This window comes from Nicotiana tomentosiformis, chromosome 6 (assembly GCF_000390325.3).
Source record: "Nicotiana tomentosiformis chromosome 6, ASM39032v3, whole genome shotgun sequence".
Taxonomy (NCBI): domain Eukaryota; kingdom Viridiplantae; phylum Streptophyta; class Magnoliopsida; order Solanales; family Solanaceae; genus Nicotiana; species Nicotiana tomentosiformis.
The window spans coordinates 5428055-5444830 of record NC_090817.1 but is presented as its reverse complement, the minus strand read 5'-3'; the positions used below and the strand labels follow the sequence as shown (position 1 = coordinate 5444830).

General features: G+C 42.0%; 1 protein-coding gene across 5 annotated transcripts in view; it reads left to right on the top strand.

Annotated features, from left to right (window-relative positions):
- The window catches only part of LOC104100690 (putative late blight resistance protein homolog R1A-3), an 80541-nt gene extending 73675 nt beyond the window's left edge, over window positions 1-6866 (top strand). For 2 of the 5 annotated variants that reach the window (XR_004508187.2, XM_070177062.1), the window contains one exon: window positions 6672-6866. Coding sequence is in view for 2 of the 5 variants with exons in the window: in XM_070177062.1 (XP_070033163.1) it covers window positions 6672-6682 (11 nt within the window). In the remaining 3 variants the exon portion in view is untranslated. Of the gene's footprint in view, window positions 1-2147; window positions 6389-6656 lie in introns of all 5 variants that reach the window. The other 3 variants (XR_011408304.1, XR_011408303.1, XM_070177061.1) reach the window with 3 other exon arrangements.
- Window positions 6867-16776: the final 9910 nt, after the last annotated feature.

Below are 16776 nucleotides of genomic sequence, written 5' to 3'. Positions count from 1 at the left end.
AACTCTGCAGGTCGATGCATATTGTTGGCATATCGTTGACACTTATCACATTTGGCTACAAAAGTTTCTGCATCTTCTTCCATTTTAGGCCAGTAGTATCCTGCCCTGATTAGTGTTTTAACTAAAGATCTTCCACCTGCGTGATTTCTGCAATGTCCTTCATGTACTTCCCTCATCATGTACTCTGTTTGATTGGGTCCAAGGCACCTTTCTAAAGGATCACCAAACATTTTTCGATATAAATTATCTCGAATTAGGCAGTAACGAGCAACTTTTTGTTGAAGCACTTGAGATTCTTTCTTGCCTTCAGGTACGATCCCGTACTGTAAAAAATTAACAATCTCGTTTCTCCAATCCCAGGTTAAATTATTAAAGATTACCTCATATTTATCCTGGTCAAGTGCTGAATGAAATAAATGTATTATAATAGCATTTTCTTCACTCGTTACTTCTGCAACTGAAGCAAGGTTAGCCAATGCGTCTGCTTCTGCGTTTTTTCCCTGGGTATTTGCACATTCTTCCATGATTGGAATTGCATGACCAGTTCTCGTGCCTTTTCCAAGCATTGTTGCATTCGTGCCTCTCTAGCAGTGTAAGTCCCCTGCATCTGATTGACTACCAGTTGAGGGTCACTTTTAATCATGATTTGCTCTATGGAGAGTTCTCGTGCTAGTTCCAAACCTGCAATTACAGCTTCATACTCTGCTTCATTGTTAGTAATAGGGTAACATTTAATTGCTTGTCTTATACTCTCACCTGAGGGCGGGATTAAGACAATACCTAAAACGACTCCTTTGACATTTGAAGAGCCATCAGTAAAAAAAAATCCACGTACCTGGATTAGCTCCAGTAAAAAATTTTAATTCCTTTTCTACTTCAGGAGTTATTTTTGTATTAAAATCTGTGACGCAATCTACTAAAATTTGAGACTTTATTGCTGTTCTAGGTTGATAAATAATGTCATATTCACTTAGTTCTATTGCCCACTTGGCTAGTCTGCCTGACAATTCTTGTTTATGCAAAATATTTCTTAATGGATATGCATTTACTACGGAGATAGGATGTCATTGAAAATATGGTCTCAATTTCCTAACTACCATGACTAATGCTAAAGCTAGTTTCTCTAGATGAGGATATCTAGTTTCAGCATCTAATAAAGATTTACTAACATAATAAGTAGGAGATTATTTACCTTTGTCCTCCCTTACTAAAACTGCACTTACAACTACTTCTGCAACTGCAAGATATACAAATAGTCTTTCTCCATCCCTTGGTTTAGACAATAGGGGAGGATTTGTTAAGTATGCCTTCAAGTCTTTGAGGGCTTGTCGGCATTCCTCAGTCCATTCAAACTGATTTTGCTTCTTCAATATTGAAAAGAATTTAACGCTTTTCTCTGAAGATCTAGAAATGAATCTTCCCAAAGCTGCAATCTTACCTGTCAATATTTTTACACTTTTTTGCTTGTGAGTATATCAGGTATTTCTTCAATAGCTTTAATCTGTGCAGAATTTACTTCAATTCCTCTATTAGATACGAGAAATCCTAGAAACTTACCTGAAGGTACGCCAAAAGAGTACTTTTTTGGGTTAAGTTTCATATTATATTAGCATAGGATCTCGAAGGTAGTTGAAAGATGTTGAAAATGATCTTCTGCTTGTGTAGATTTAACCAACATATCAGCAATGTACACTTCAATCGTCTTCCCCATGTGTTCTTGGAACATCTTGGTCACCAACCTCTGATACGTGGCTCCAACATGTTTCAAGCCAAAAGGAATGACTTTGTAACAATAAGTCCCCCTGTTTGTAATAAATGAAGTTTTGTTTTATCTAAGGGGTCCATTTTTATTTGATTATAACCATAATACGCATCTAGAACGCATAATAATTCGTGGCATATGGTAGCATCAATCAATTGATCTATATGCGGTAAAGGGAATGAATCCTTCGGGAATGCTTTATTTAAGTCAGTGTAATCCACACAAACTCTCCATTTATCGTTCTTTTTCGGAACTACCACAGTATTAGCTAACCAATTAGGATATTTTACCTCGTGTATTGAATCGGTCTTTAAGATTTTCTATACCTCTTCATCGATCACTTGATTTTTGAATGATCCTTGCTTCCTCTTCTTTTGTTTGGCAGGTATGAATAATGGATCTTTATTTAATTTATGAGGCATCACCTCCGGAGGTATACCTGTCATATCTGAATGGGACCATGCAAAATAATCTGTGTTAGCTTTTAAATATTCAATTAACTTACCTCTTCTACCTAGGTTTAACCTTGCTCCGATATGAATTCTTTGATCCGGACATTGTTCGAATAGTGGAACAACTTCAAGCTCCTCAATCGTTGTTTTAATATTTTCGTTCTCCTCTGGCTATTGAATTACATCCGGTCTGGAGTCCACGTATGTTTCTTTTGATATAATTTCTATTGAAATTTGATTTACCGCATCTTTCTCACTTGCACCCCCATCTTTCTCACTTGCACTCGTTTCTTTTTAACTTGCATTCGTATCTTTTTGACTTGGTTGTATCACCGAATTGATGCTCCTTGAAGTTTGTTGATCTCCTCAAATCTGTTGAATTCCCCATTTTGAAGGGAATTTGATAACCTGATGTAATGTGGATGGCACAACATCCATATCATGAATTCACGGCCTCCCAAGAATTACATTATAGGCCATATCCGTGTCTATCACTTGAAATTTTGTTTCTTTGATGACCCTTTCTGCGTATGTGCTTAGTTCAATCTCGCCCTTTATAATAGCGGCTGAGTTATCAAACCCAGATAAGGAACGTACTTTTGGAACTACACGATCGCCCATCAATATTTCGTTCATCACTCGTAATAGAATGATATTCACAGAGCTACCTGGGTCAATCAAAACTCGTTTTACATTAATATCATGTATAAGTAAAGATATTACCAGTGCATCATTGTGAGGAATCATTAATCCATCTGCATCTGTATCATCAAAGGTTATGTTGTCGTCTTCAAATTTTGGCGAGTTTGCTTCCCATGAGTTATTGTGAACTTTGTTGTTTTTCTCGTGGCTGTATAGGTTACGCCGTTGACTTCTGCTCTGTCGTTTATCACATTTACTGTTCTCTTTGGAGACGGAGGTTTTGGGGGCTCTTTCCTATTTTTCATGTAAGCTTGTTTTCCTTTTTCACCGAACAATTCTGTCAGATAGCCCTGCTTCAATAAATGTTCCACCTCACCTTGTAATAATCTGCAGTCTGATGTTCCATGGCCGTGATCATTATGGAACTCACACCAAAAATCTGAGTTTCTTCTATTTGGATTTGACCTCATCTCTTTAGGACATCGTACCTTATCCCCCATTCTTCTTAAAACAGTGACCAACTCGGAGGTACTCACGTTAAAATTATAGTCCCTAATCTTTGCGTTTGTATTAGCATCTCTGTTGCATTCACCTCGATCTTTTCTAAATCTCGACGATGATGAACCTGAATCTCTATTTGCGAACCCATGATCAACCTGCAAGTTTTCGAATTTGGAACGAGCTTCTTGCCCCGAAGGTCCCATATAAGGCTCGTACCTATTCTTACCGGACCTCTTCTCAGATTCTGACCGCCTCGAACCTATTTTTTCTTCAACTCTTGACTGAGCTACGATATCTTCTTCGATCCATAACTTGGTACTGTACCTATTATAGACATCATTCCATGTCGTGGTAGGGAATTCTTGTAGGATAAATTTTCTCGTTTAAATTGCTTGCAAATGCCATGGGTGCCTAATTGCCAGGTACTCTTGGTAGCAATATTCTTTCACGTTGGAATCTGTCTACGAATTCTCGAAGCAATTTTGTATCTCCTTGCTTTACTTTGAATATATCCTCCATTCTCTTTTCAACTTTTTGTGTACTCGAGTGTGCTTTTATAAATAGATCTGCAAACTCAGCAAAAGAGTCAATAGAATTTTCAGGTAAAAGAGAGTACCATGTTAACGCTCCTTTAGTAAGTATTTCCCCAAACCTTTTGACCAACACAGATTTAATATCCCGCTTGGTTAAATCATTGCCTTTTACTCCCGTGGTGAATGCAGTAACGTGGTCACGTAGATCGGTCTTTCCATCGTATTTCGGGCTGTCAGGCATTTTGAACTTTTTGAGAATTGGTAATGGACCTGCGCTTGGTTTCCATGGTTGTTGTGAATATTTATCGAAATCAACTCCTTTGATCATAGGTGATACGCCGAGTATTTGCTCAATACAGTCGTTTTGTTCTTTCACCTGTTTCTGCAAGGTTAGTATTAAAGTTTGTAAATCAGAATTATTAGGCGTACCTGGTCTCCCATAACGTGACTCGTTGGGAGTTCCTCCGCTTCCAGAATTAGCCAACCCTGATCGTGGAATTTCCACAGTTGCAGTATTGTTTGGTGGAGGTGTGGGTGGCACAGCTGGTAGTCCCCTCACGAAAGCCTGGAGAGCATCATTCACGTACTCAGCAATTAACTACTTCACAGAATCCTGCTCGACAGTTTGTTCATTTCCATGTTGTTCATTGTTATGAGTAGTGGATCTTTCTGGTGATGCTTCTCTTGAATTGCGTGGGATTCCTCGAGGTGACGGAACTGGAGTTCCTTTCACCTGCTGGTTGTTGTCATTGACATTCGACATGATTCAGTTGAGAGAGAGTGATTTGGAAAGTAAGAGAATAATATGAGATTTCCGGCAACGGAACCAATTTGTTTAACCAAAGAATTAGATTCTCAGTCAAAGCCTATTTTTAGAAGTACTCGGGTTACTGATTCAAGAAATTCAATATTCTCTCAGAAATAAGAAAGGAAATTAGAATAAGAAATGACAAAGTAATCAATAAAAAGCACAAGAAAGTAATTATATTCCAATAATTATCAGAACGTGTCTGTACAAATGACATTTCTTTTCCTTATATATAGGTCTTCAAGTACAACGTCTTTTCCCTTTTAAGACCGAGTCATTATGAGCATTAATAACATTAATGAAACGTTATAATTGGTAATCGTAACTGTTCGTGAAGATTCTGTAACGTTTCTAATCATCCACGCTCATTAATTGAAGATCTATGAATCTGCCCTTTTTACTGTCTTGGTTCATTCCACCGGTGCCTTTTCATACAACTTAAAGAGATTGGATGTTTCGGATACAGAAAAAGCTCAGAGCCATGACATTGAACTTGATGATGGGTTATATTCTGTCGCTCCAGAATGTAATCATATTAGTAGGCATAAGATGCGGCCCTTTAAGCGATGGATTGATGGTGATGATATTGACTATGGATCTTTTAGGGTCCTTCTTACCCGTACACATCATCATTTGATTAGGAGGCATACAGATTATGTCGACAACAATCTCTTGAAACGAACTCATTCTATTTTCCTTTTAACTTCATCTCTTGTGAACTGTACTCTTGGATCAGAGTTTATTCAATTCAGTTTACTCAGAATCTTGGACTTGAGCCTCATACATTTAAGGAGTTTCCCTCCACAGATACTATGCCTCATTTGGTTGAGGTACCTAGTACTGTCCAGTCGCGGTGGAGGTTTTGACATACCTTCAGATATTTGTACGTTATGGAATCTGAAACTATTCATTGTTGAACAAGATGGTTCAAGACGTGAATGTTTTCCCCAACAAATTTGGGAACTATCGCAGTTAAGTCATCTCAGACTGCGTAACTTTTATTTGCCAAATCCTTCAAGTGTATCTGATGACGAAGAGAGGTACTTGACTTTCTCAAACGTACATGCTATTTCTGGATTGTCTCCAACTAGTTGCACAAAGGAGGTTATTTCAGGGATTCGGAATATTAAAAAATTAGGATTCTTCGGAGGTAAACGCGACTATGAAAGGTTTGAAGAATATAGACTTTTCGACAATCTTGTTCATCCACATCAACTTGAAACATTGAGTTTTGTGCACGAGTGACCATTCCGAGTGCACAAGTTTTTCCAACAACGCTTCAATACATTAAAGTTGGTCAAAACACGTCTAAGGTGGGAGGACTTGGACATCATAGGTGAGTTGCTTAACCTTGAGGTGCTGAAGCTGAAACTGTATTCTTGTCAAGGCGAAAAATGGTGTCCAATTGCAGGGGGATTTAATCAGTTGAAGCTTTTACTAATTGAGAGAAATAATTTCAAGCACTGGGAAGCGACAGATGACACTTTTCTTACTCTTGAGCACCTCATGATTAGAGATTGCCGTAAGTTGCAAGAGATGCCCTTTGAGTTTGCAGCAATCAACACACTACAACTAATTGAGTTACAAGGTTGTAAGCCCAAACTCAACACTTCTGCTGCACAAATTCAACAAGAACAGGAAGACATCGGAAACGAACTTGTGCATGTTCGTATCCTACAATCAGATTCAGGTGAGTATAACATTACATGAACTTCCCATAATTGGTTATAATTTATTAAGGTTGCACTCGTTAGATGTTAGATAAAAAAGCAAATTAAATTAGAAAAATAATACAGGTTAAAATGGTGTTAGATGTTGTTATTTTGTGTAGGCGTAGATGAATATTTTCTGTTGAAGATTTGACACCTTATGTGCTTATAATGTTGGAAGTCTAGTTTTAGCTTGTATAAAGAAAAGACCCCAAGATATTTTAATTATATAACCTCATGATGATTCAGATGATGATGCTTCAGATGATGATTAATAATTAGAAGATGATGATGACGACACCAAAGAAGAAGAAGAAGAAAAAGCTGCTGATGATGATGACGGACGAATTGATCAGATTTATCATGGATAGTGCAAACTTAGATTTGTTCATAGTTCATAATGTAAAAATAATAAATATATGTTCTTACTTTCAAGTAAAGAGATTGTTGAGTCTCCCACATCGGCTAAGAGACAGGGGACTTGGTCTCCTTGTATGGCTTTGGCAATTATTTCTCGTAAGCTAGCTTTTGGGATTGAGTTCGATTCAATGTCCATATTTTTATCATGGCATTAGAGCTGGACTCATCCCAATTCTTTGTTTCATCAATATAAGGCACCCATCTTATATTGTTTATGTTCCAGTTGATAGACCTGGGCGGGGGTGTTGAGTCTCCCACTTCGGCTAAGGGATGGGGCACCTATGCTCCAGTTGGCAGGCCTGGGCGTGCGAGGGTGTTGAGTCTCCCACATCGGCTAAGGGATGGGTGAGTTGGTCTCTTTATATGGACTAGGCAATCTTCATCTCATAAGCTAACTTTTGGGGTTGAATTAAGTTCAATGTTCATATCTTTAACATAGTATCAGAGTCGGACTCATCCTAATTCTTTGTTTCACCGATGTTAGGCCCTCATATTATATTGTTCATGTTCCAGTTGACAGGCCTGGGCGTGCGGGTGTGCTTGAGTCTCCCATGTCGGTTAAGGGATGAAAGACTTGTTCTTCTTATATAACTCGGGCAATTCTCACCTCATGAGCTAGCTTTTGGGGTTGAGTTAGGTCCAATATCTATATCTTTATCAGAGATCCGTTCAATATCCCCCAGATTCTTCATCTTGTATCTTTATTTTTATTCGTTTTCAAACAGGTAACGATCAGAGCCTAACCTCTATTTTGCTGTATTGCCATTGAAAGTTTAGTTTCCCTTGTCATTTTATTAGACTGAAATGGAAAAGAGCATGTAGTACATTCTGTTCAACATCCTTGCATAAGTAGAATTCCAAATTTAGGACAGATCAGAACTTCTAAATTGGAAAATGCATAAGATGAAGATTGAACAAGTTATATCAAGATGTTATGTAACGAGAAACGGAAAACCATAGATTATTACCAATTTGAGATTGTTATAGACTAATAATGTTAGTTCATCTTTATGTTTTTTCATATGTAAATGTATATGAAATTATATATAAATATCTGCAACTTACTTGTCACGACCCAAACTAACCCTGTCGTGATGGCGTCTATCGTGGAACTAGACAAGCTGACTCATTTCCAAAACAAAACCGATATTTTCATTTCAAAAATAATTTCAAGGTTATTTAACATAAAAACCTTCGTAAAGGAGTTCAAATCAAAACAAAAGTGCGGAAAAGAAAAGCCCGACATCGGGGTGTCACTAGTCATGAGCATTTACTATAATTTTTCTGACAATATCGAGACTAACATAGTCTGAAAAATAGCTAAATACAACTAAAGGAAGATAAGAGGGGGAAGAGCAGAGCTACGATCGCCAGGCAGCTACCTTGCTATCCCCGAGAAAATCTGCAACCAGAATAGTCAACAGCCGCTACCGTGTCCAGATACACCTGGATCTGCACACAAGGTGCAGAGAGTAACGTGAGTACGCCAACTCAGTAAGTAACAACAATAAATAAAGACTGAGAAGTAGTGACGAGCAATAATGCAAGTAAAGTTCATATCACAAAAAAAAATTCAATAAAATACAACATGCTTTTAAAACCAGGGTTTGAATCAAATCAGCTATTTTAAATCTAGTTCCAGTAAAATCATTTAAAGACATCTTTCACCAGTTTTCAAACAAAGGCTCAATGCAAAGGTGAGCAAAAATAATAAAATCATAATCAGCCCCTCGGGCAACATCACTCATATACAGCCTCTCGGGCAACATCACTCATATACAGCCTCTCGGGCAACATCACTCATATACAGCCCCTCGGGCAAACCTCACAATCACTCGTATACAGCCCCTCGGGCAGACCTCACCATCACTCATGCCTCCCAGTCACTCAGCACTCGGCACTCGGCACTCGACACTCAGTAGGTACCTGCGCTCACTGGGGTGTGTACGGACTCCGAAGGGGCTCCTTCAGCCCAAGCGCTATATCAAGCCAATCATGGTATAAATCAATGAGGCCCTCAGCCTATATCAAACAGGCTGCGGCGTGCAACCCGATCCCATAAATATCCTCACAAATCAGGCCCTCAACCTCACTAAGTCATAAACCTCTCCAGCCTCTCGGGCTATCAGAAAATAAAGTATTCAGCCCAAACAATATTTATATGATGCATCAAAATAGAGTAATAGAGACTGAGTTATGCTGTAAATATGTATAAACATGACTGAGTATAGATTTTTAATCGAAAACAATGAGAGGATAGCAAGAAAAGACCTCTAAGGGTCCGAACAACACTTGCATAAGGCCTACACATGGCATCCAACCCGACTTACAGAAACTCTTTCTAAAACACATAAGAATCCTATAGTTTCAACAAAATATTCAACTTTACAGTTGATACGGGACATACCAAGTCACAATCCCTAACGGTGCACGCTCACATGCCCATACGCCCGTCACCTAGCATGTGCGCCACCTCCAAATAATAAAATGATACAGTATTCCGGGGTTTCATACCCTCAGGACTAGATTTACAATCGTTACTTACCTCAATCCGAGCAAATCTCTACTCCGCAATGCCCTTGCCTCTCTAATCGGCCTCCGAACGTCCCGAATCTAGCCACAAGCAGTACAATACGATCAAAATAGGCTAAAGGGATCAATTCCACAAGAAAAATACCAAATTATAGCCAAAATCCGAAATCGGCCCAAACCTAATCCCCGAGCCCACGTCTCGAAATCCGACAAAATTTGCAAAACTTGAAAGCCCATTCACTCACGAGTCTAGTCATACCAAATTTACCAAAATCTGATAACAAAATCCCCTTCAAAATCTCAAAATTCCATCTCAAGAACTCTTTCACTTTTTCCCCAAATCATAATTTAGATGATAAAAATCAAGATATAATCATGGAATTTAACCAAAATCAAGTGAGAAACACTTACTCCAATCAACTCCCTAAAAATCCCTTCAACAATCGCCTAAATCCATGGTCTCTAGCTCAAAATATAAAAAATGGGTTCAAACCCTCGATTTTGAAATTTAACATTGCTGCCCAGATTTTCTTAATCGCGATCACGGAAAAGGCCTCGCGATCGTGAAGAACAACTTCGCTCCCTAAGAATACTTACTCTACGCGAACGCGTAACACCTCACGCGAACGCGATGCACTAGCCGCTCGCACCTACGCGATCACAATTTTCCTCACGCGACCGCGAAGAGTAACACTCAAACTCCACTGCTGCCTCACTTCTTCTTCGCGAACGTGGCCTAGCCCACGCGTTCGCGGTGCATTGCCTGATAACCTTACGCGATCGCGTCTTCATCTTCGCGAACGCGAAGAGAAATTTTAGCTGACCTCTCAGATGACCTACGCGATCGCGAGATCTCCCTCGCGAACGCCATGAAAAAAAAGTCTGCAATAACACCAGAAAATCTACCAACTCCCTAAATCCAAAAACTGACCCGTTGAGCATTTGAAACACGCCCGAGGCCCCCAGGACCTCAACCAAACATACCAACCAATCCTAAAATACCATACAAACTTAGTCGAACCTTCGAATCACTCAAAACAACATCAAAACACCAAATTACCCCCGGATTCAAACCTAAGAACTTCTAAACTTCCGAATTCTACCAACGACGCCAAACCTACCAAATCACGTCCGAATGACCTCAACTTTTGCACACAGGTCTGAAATGACACCACGAACCTACTCCAACTTCCAAAAATCCAATCCGACCCCGATATCAAAATTTCCACTGCCGGCGAAAATCACCAAAATTCTAGCTTTCGCCAATTCAAGCCTAATTCTACCACAGATCTCTAAATCACATTCTGAACACACTCCTAAGTCCAAAATCACCTAACGGAGCTAACGGAACCATCAAAATTCAAATCCAAGGTCATTCACATATAAGGCAATGCCCTATTGACTTTTCCAACTTAAGCTTTTACTTTAGAGACTAAGTGTCTCAATCCACTCTGAAACTACCCCGGACCCGAACCAACTAACCTGATTTATCATAATATAGCTGAAAAGCACAAAAGGAAGCAAAAATGAGGAAAACAAGGCTATAACCCTAGAAATGACCGGCTGGGTCGTTACATCCTCCCCTCTTAAACAACCGTTCGTCCTCGAACGGGTCAAGAAACATACCTGGAGTTTCAAATAGGTGTGGGTATCTGCTCCGCATCTTCCGCTCGGTCTCCCAGGTGGCCTCCTCCATAGGCTGACCTCTCCACTGCACCTTCACCGAAGCTATGTCCTTTGACCTCAACTTCTGAACCTGCCGATCCAAAATAGCCACCGGCACATCATAAGTCATATCACCCTCCAACTGACCCGTGCTGAAGTCCAAAACATGGGACAGATCACCAATATACCTCTGGAGCATGGAAACATGAAACATTAGGTGCACACTCGACAAGCTGGGTGGTAAGGCAAGCTTATAAGCCACCTCCCCTATCCTCTGAAGCACCTAAAAAGGCCCAATGAACCAGGGGCTCCACTTGCCCCTCTTCCTAAACCTCATAACACCCTTAATGGGTGATACCTTCAGCAAAACCTTCTCCCCAACCATAAAAGACACATCACGGACCTTCCTATCCGCGTAGTTCTTCTGCCTAGACAGCCCCATGCGAAACCGCTCCTGAATCGATTTCACCTTATCTAATACATCCTAGACCAAGTCTATACCGAAGAGCCTAGCCTCACCCGGCTCAAAGCATCCTACTGGAGATCTACACCTCTTCCCATATAAAGCCTTATACGGAGCCATCTGAATACTCGACTGGTAACTATTGTTATATGCAAACTCCGCGAGCGGCAAGAACTGGTCCCATAAACCCCCAAAGTCAATGACACAAGTGCGCAACATGTACTCCAATATCTTAATAGTGCGCTCGGACTGCCCGTCCATCTGAGGGTGAAAAGTTGTGCTCAACTCAACCTGAGTACCTAACTGCGATGTAAATTGAGAACCCCTATCTGAAATGATGGAAACTAGGACACCATGCAGGCGAACCATCTCTCGAATGTATATCTCAGCCAACCGCTCTGAAGAGTAAGTAGTGCCAACTGAAATGAAGTGCGCGGACTCGGTCAGCCGATCCATAATAAACCAAATAGCATCAAACTTCCTCGAAGTCCGTGGGAGCCCAACTACGAAGTCCATAGTGATCCGCTCCCACTTCCACTCTTGGATCTCTAACCTCTAAAGCAAGCCACTCGGTCTCTGATGTTTATACTTAACCTGCTGACAGTTAAGACACTGAGCCACAAACCCAACTGTATCCTTCTTCATCCGCCTCCACCAATAGAGCTGTCTCAAATCCTGGTACATCTTTGCGGCACCCGGATGGATGGAATACCGCAAGCCGTGGGCCTCCTCAAGAATCAACTCCTGAAGCCCATCTACATTAGGCACACATATTAGGCCCTGCATCCTCAACACACCGTCATCACCAATAGTCACATCCCTAGCATTACCCATCCGAACCCTGTCCTGAAGAACGAGCAAGTGGGGGTCATTATACTAACGCTCCCTGATACAGTCATAAAGAGAAGACCTGGAGACCACGCAAGCCAACACCCGACTCGTCTCTGAAATATCCAATATCACAAGCTGGCCCGCTAAGGCCTGAACATCCAATGCCAAAGGTCTCTCTGCTGCTGGAAGATATGCTAAACTCCCCAAACTCTCCGCCCAGCGACTCAAAGCATCGGCCACCACATTGGCCTTCCCCGGATGGTACAAAATAGTGATATCATAGTCCTTAAAAAGATCCAACCATCTCTACTGACGCAAATTAAGATCCTCCTACTTAAACAGATGTTGTAGACTCCGGTGATCAGTACATATATCACAATGAACCCCATACAAATAATGACGCCAAATATTCAAGGCGTGAACAATGGCTGCTAACTCAAGATCATGGACAGGATAGTTTTTCTCATGGGTCTTCAACTGGCGTGAGGCATAGGCAATCACCCTACCCTCCTGCATCAGAACACAACCAATACCTACCATCGAGGAATCACAATACACGGTGTAAGAACCTGAAGCTGATGGCAAAACTAACACTGGAGTTGTGGTCAAAGCAGTCTTGAGCTTCTGAAAGCTCCCCTCACACTCATCCAACCACCTGAATGGAGCACCCTTTTTGGTCAATCTGGTTAAGGGCACTGCAATAGATAAAAGTCCTTCCACAAAGAGACGGTAATAGCCCGCCAAACTAAGGAAGCTCCTAATCTCCGTGGCTGAGGACGGTCTAGGCCAACTCTGCACCACCTCTATCTTCTTTGGATCCACCTGAATACCCTCACTAGACAACACGTGCCCCAAAAATGCTACTGAACCGAGCCAAAACTCACACTTGGAGAACTTTCCTTAAAGTTTCTCTTCCCTCAATCTCTGTAATGCAATCCTTAAGTGCTGGGCATGCTCGTCCTGGCTACGAGAGTACACCAGGATGTCATCAATGAATACAAAACGAATGAGTCCTAATAGGGCTGGAATACATTGTTCATCATATGCATGAACGCTGCTGGGGCATTGGTCAGCCCAAAAGACATCACCAAGAACTCAAAATGGCCATAACGGGTCCTGAAAGTTGTCTTAAGAATATCTGAATCTCGAATCTTCAGCCGATGATACCTGGACCTCAAATCAATCTTAGAGAACACCCTCTCTCCCTGAAGATGGTCAAATAAATCATCAATACGAGGCAAAGGATACTTGTTCTTGACTGTAACCTTGTTCAACTGCCTGTAATCAATGCACATCCTCATGGAACTATCTATCTTCTTTACAAATAGAACCGGTGCACCCCAAGGTGACACACTAGGCCGAATAAACCCCTTATCAAGGAGTTCCTGAAGTTGTTCCTTCAACTCCTTCAACTCCACCGATGCCATACGATACGGTGGAATAGAAATGGGCTGAGTGCCCGACACCAAATCAATACCGAAGTCAATATCCATGTCAGGCGGCATGCCCAGCAGGTCTGCAGGAAACACATCTGGAAAATCACTCAACACAAGAACAGAATCAATAGCAGGGACATTTGCACTAACATCCCTCACAAAATCCAAATAAGATAAGCAACCCTTCTCAACCATCCGCTGAACCTTCAAGTATGAAATCACTCTACTGGGAACATCGTCTATAGAACTGCTCCACTCAACCTTCGGCAACCCCGGCATCGCCAACGTCACAGTCTTAGTGTGACGATCTAGAATAGCATGACATGGAGACAACCAATCCATACTCAATATCACATCACAATCGACCATACTAAGAAGCAAAAGGTCCACTCGGGTCTCCAGACCCCCAATAGACACCATACATGACCGATACACGTGGTCCACAACAATAATATCGCCTACCAGAGTAGATACATGAACAGCTAAAACTAAAGACTCACGGGGCATATCCAAAAAATGAGCAAAATACGAGGAAACATATGAATAAGTGGAACCAGGGTCAAATAATATAGAGGTACTATGACAAACTGAGACAATATCTGTAATCATAGCATCTGAAGCAATAGCATCTGAAGCAATAGCATCTGGTCTGGCAGGGAGGGCATAGAAACGGTCCTGACCACCGCCTGATCGGCCTTCCCCTCTAGGGCGACCCCTGGCTGATTGACATCCACCCCGGGCTGACTGGACGAGTGGTGAAGTAACTGGTGTTGCAGTCGAATGATGACTCCTCTACTGAGATAGACCTCCATGACGATGAGGACACTTCCTCCACATATTTCCAAACTCCCCACGCTCAAAACAACTCCCTGGTGCTGGTAGCGGGGATTGAAGGAAACCTCTAGCACCGAGATATCTGGTAGAAGAACCTGACACGGAGGAGCCCTGAACTGATGGAGCACGGGATGATCTCTGGGCTGGTAGGGCACTAAGGGATGAGTGGCCCTGATGAGAACTATGAGAACCATGGCCCGATGATGCACCACGATGAACTGGGCAAGATAACTGAGCATGCCTGAATGGACGGCCTCTGCCGTGCTGGAATTGACCCCCATGAGGAGCACCACTAAATCTACCCTGACCACGAGGACTCTTGGCCTCCCTCTCTACCCTCTCTTGACCGCGAACCATCTTAATCTATCGAGCAATGTCGATAACCTCATCAAAAGTAGCACTAGATACTCTTTCTGGTCATAAGCAACTGAAGCTGAAAGCCGAGGCCATCTATAAGCCTCTTGATCCTCTCTCGGTCTGTGGGAACCAACCAGAAACGCATGACGGGCCAACTCGGAGAATCTCATCTCATACTGTGTCACAGACATATCCCAAACTGTCTGCGCAGCTCCTCTCTACGGGACTGAGGCACGAATATCTCCAAAAATACCACAGAGAACTACTGCCAAGTAAGGGGTGCTGCGTCAACAGGCCTACGCCTCTCGTAAGTCTCCCACCATCTGAGTGCAACCCTCGAAAACTGAAAAGTAGTGAATGAGACCCCACAAGTCTCCAGAATACCAGCGGTACGAAGAATCCTCTGACACATATCCAAGAAGTCATGGGCATCCTCTCTCTCTGTGCCACTAAAAGGTGGAGACTGGTGTCTCCCAAACCTCTCCAACCTACGTTGATAATCCTCAGGCATAGCAGGAACCACATAGTCCTGAGCAGCTAGAGTGGATGGGCTGGTGGTGCCCCCGGTGTCTGGAGTCCCTGAACAACCTGCTCCGGTGTGCGAGCGGTGGGAGTCTGAGTGCCCCCCGGCCTGAGAAGTGGCTGTGGCCGTTGAGACAGAGACCGCCTGGGCAAGGCTAGTACACGTTGTCAGAATCTGAGCTAGGGCCTCCTGAGGACCTGGAATCACAATAGGCACAGGTGGTGCCTGAGCTGGTGCATCAACAACTCGAATCTGATCCTGATCTGGGGTATCTGGTGGATCTGCAGGTACTGCCCCAACTGTTGTGCGTGCTGCACCTCTGCCCCTACCGCGGCCTCTACCACGACCTCGGCCTCTCGCGGCCCTGGATAGTGGTACTGGTGGTTGGTCCTCCCGTCCGGTAGTGCGAGTCTTCACCATCTATGAGAGAATGAAACAACAAAAGTTTAGTTACTGGGATCAACAGATTCGCACGATAAGAATTCAAGAATATGGAGTTACCTAAGGGTTCTGCAGCCTCTCGAAGATAAGTACACACGTCTCCGTATTGATCCGCAAGACTCTACTAAACCCGATCATAACTCGTGAGACTTATGTAACCTAGGCTCTGATACCAACTTGTCATGACCCAAACTAACCCTGTCGTGATGGCGCGTATCGTGGAACTAGGCAAGCCGACTCATTTCCAAAATAAATCGATATTTTCATTTCAAAGATAATTTCAAGGCTATTTAACATAAAAACCTTTGTAAAGGAGTTCAAATCAAAACAAAAGTGCGGAAAAGAAAAGCCCGACATCGGGGTGTCACTAGTCATGAGCATTTACTACAATTTGTCTAACAATATCGAGACTAACATAGTCTGAAAAAATAGCTAAATACAACTAAAGGAAGATAACAGGGGGAAGAGCAGGGCTGCGATCGCCAGGCAGCTACCTTGCTATCCCCAAGAAAATCTGCAACCGTAATAGTCAACAGCCGCTACCGCGTCCAAATACATCTGGATCTGCACACAAGGTGTAGGGAGTAACGTGAGTACACCAACTCAGTAAGTAACAACAGCAAATAAAGACTAAGAATTAGTGATGAGCAATAATGCAAGTAAAGTTCATATCACAAAAAACAAATTCAATAAAATATAGCATGTTTTTAATACATAATTCATCAAAATAGAGTAATAGAGACTGAGTTATGCTGTAAATATGTATAAACATGACTGAGTATAGATTTATAATCGAAACCAATTAGAGGATAGCAAGAAAAGACCTCTAAGGGTCCAAACAACACTGGCATAAGGCCTACACATGGC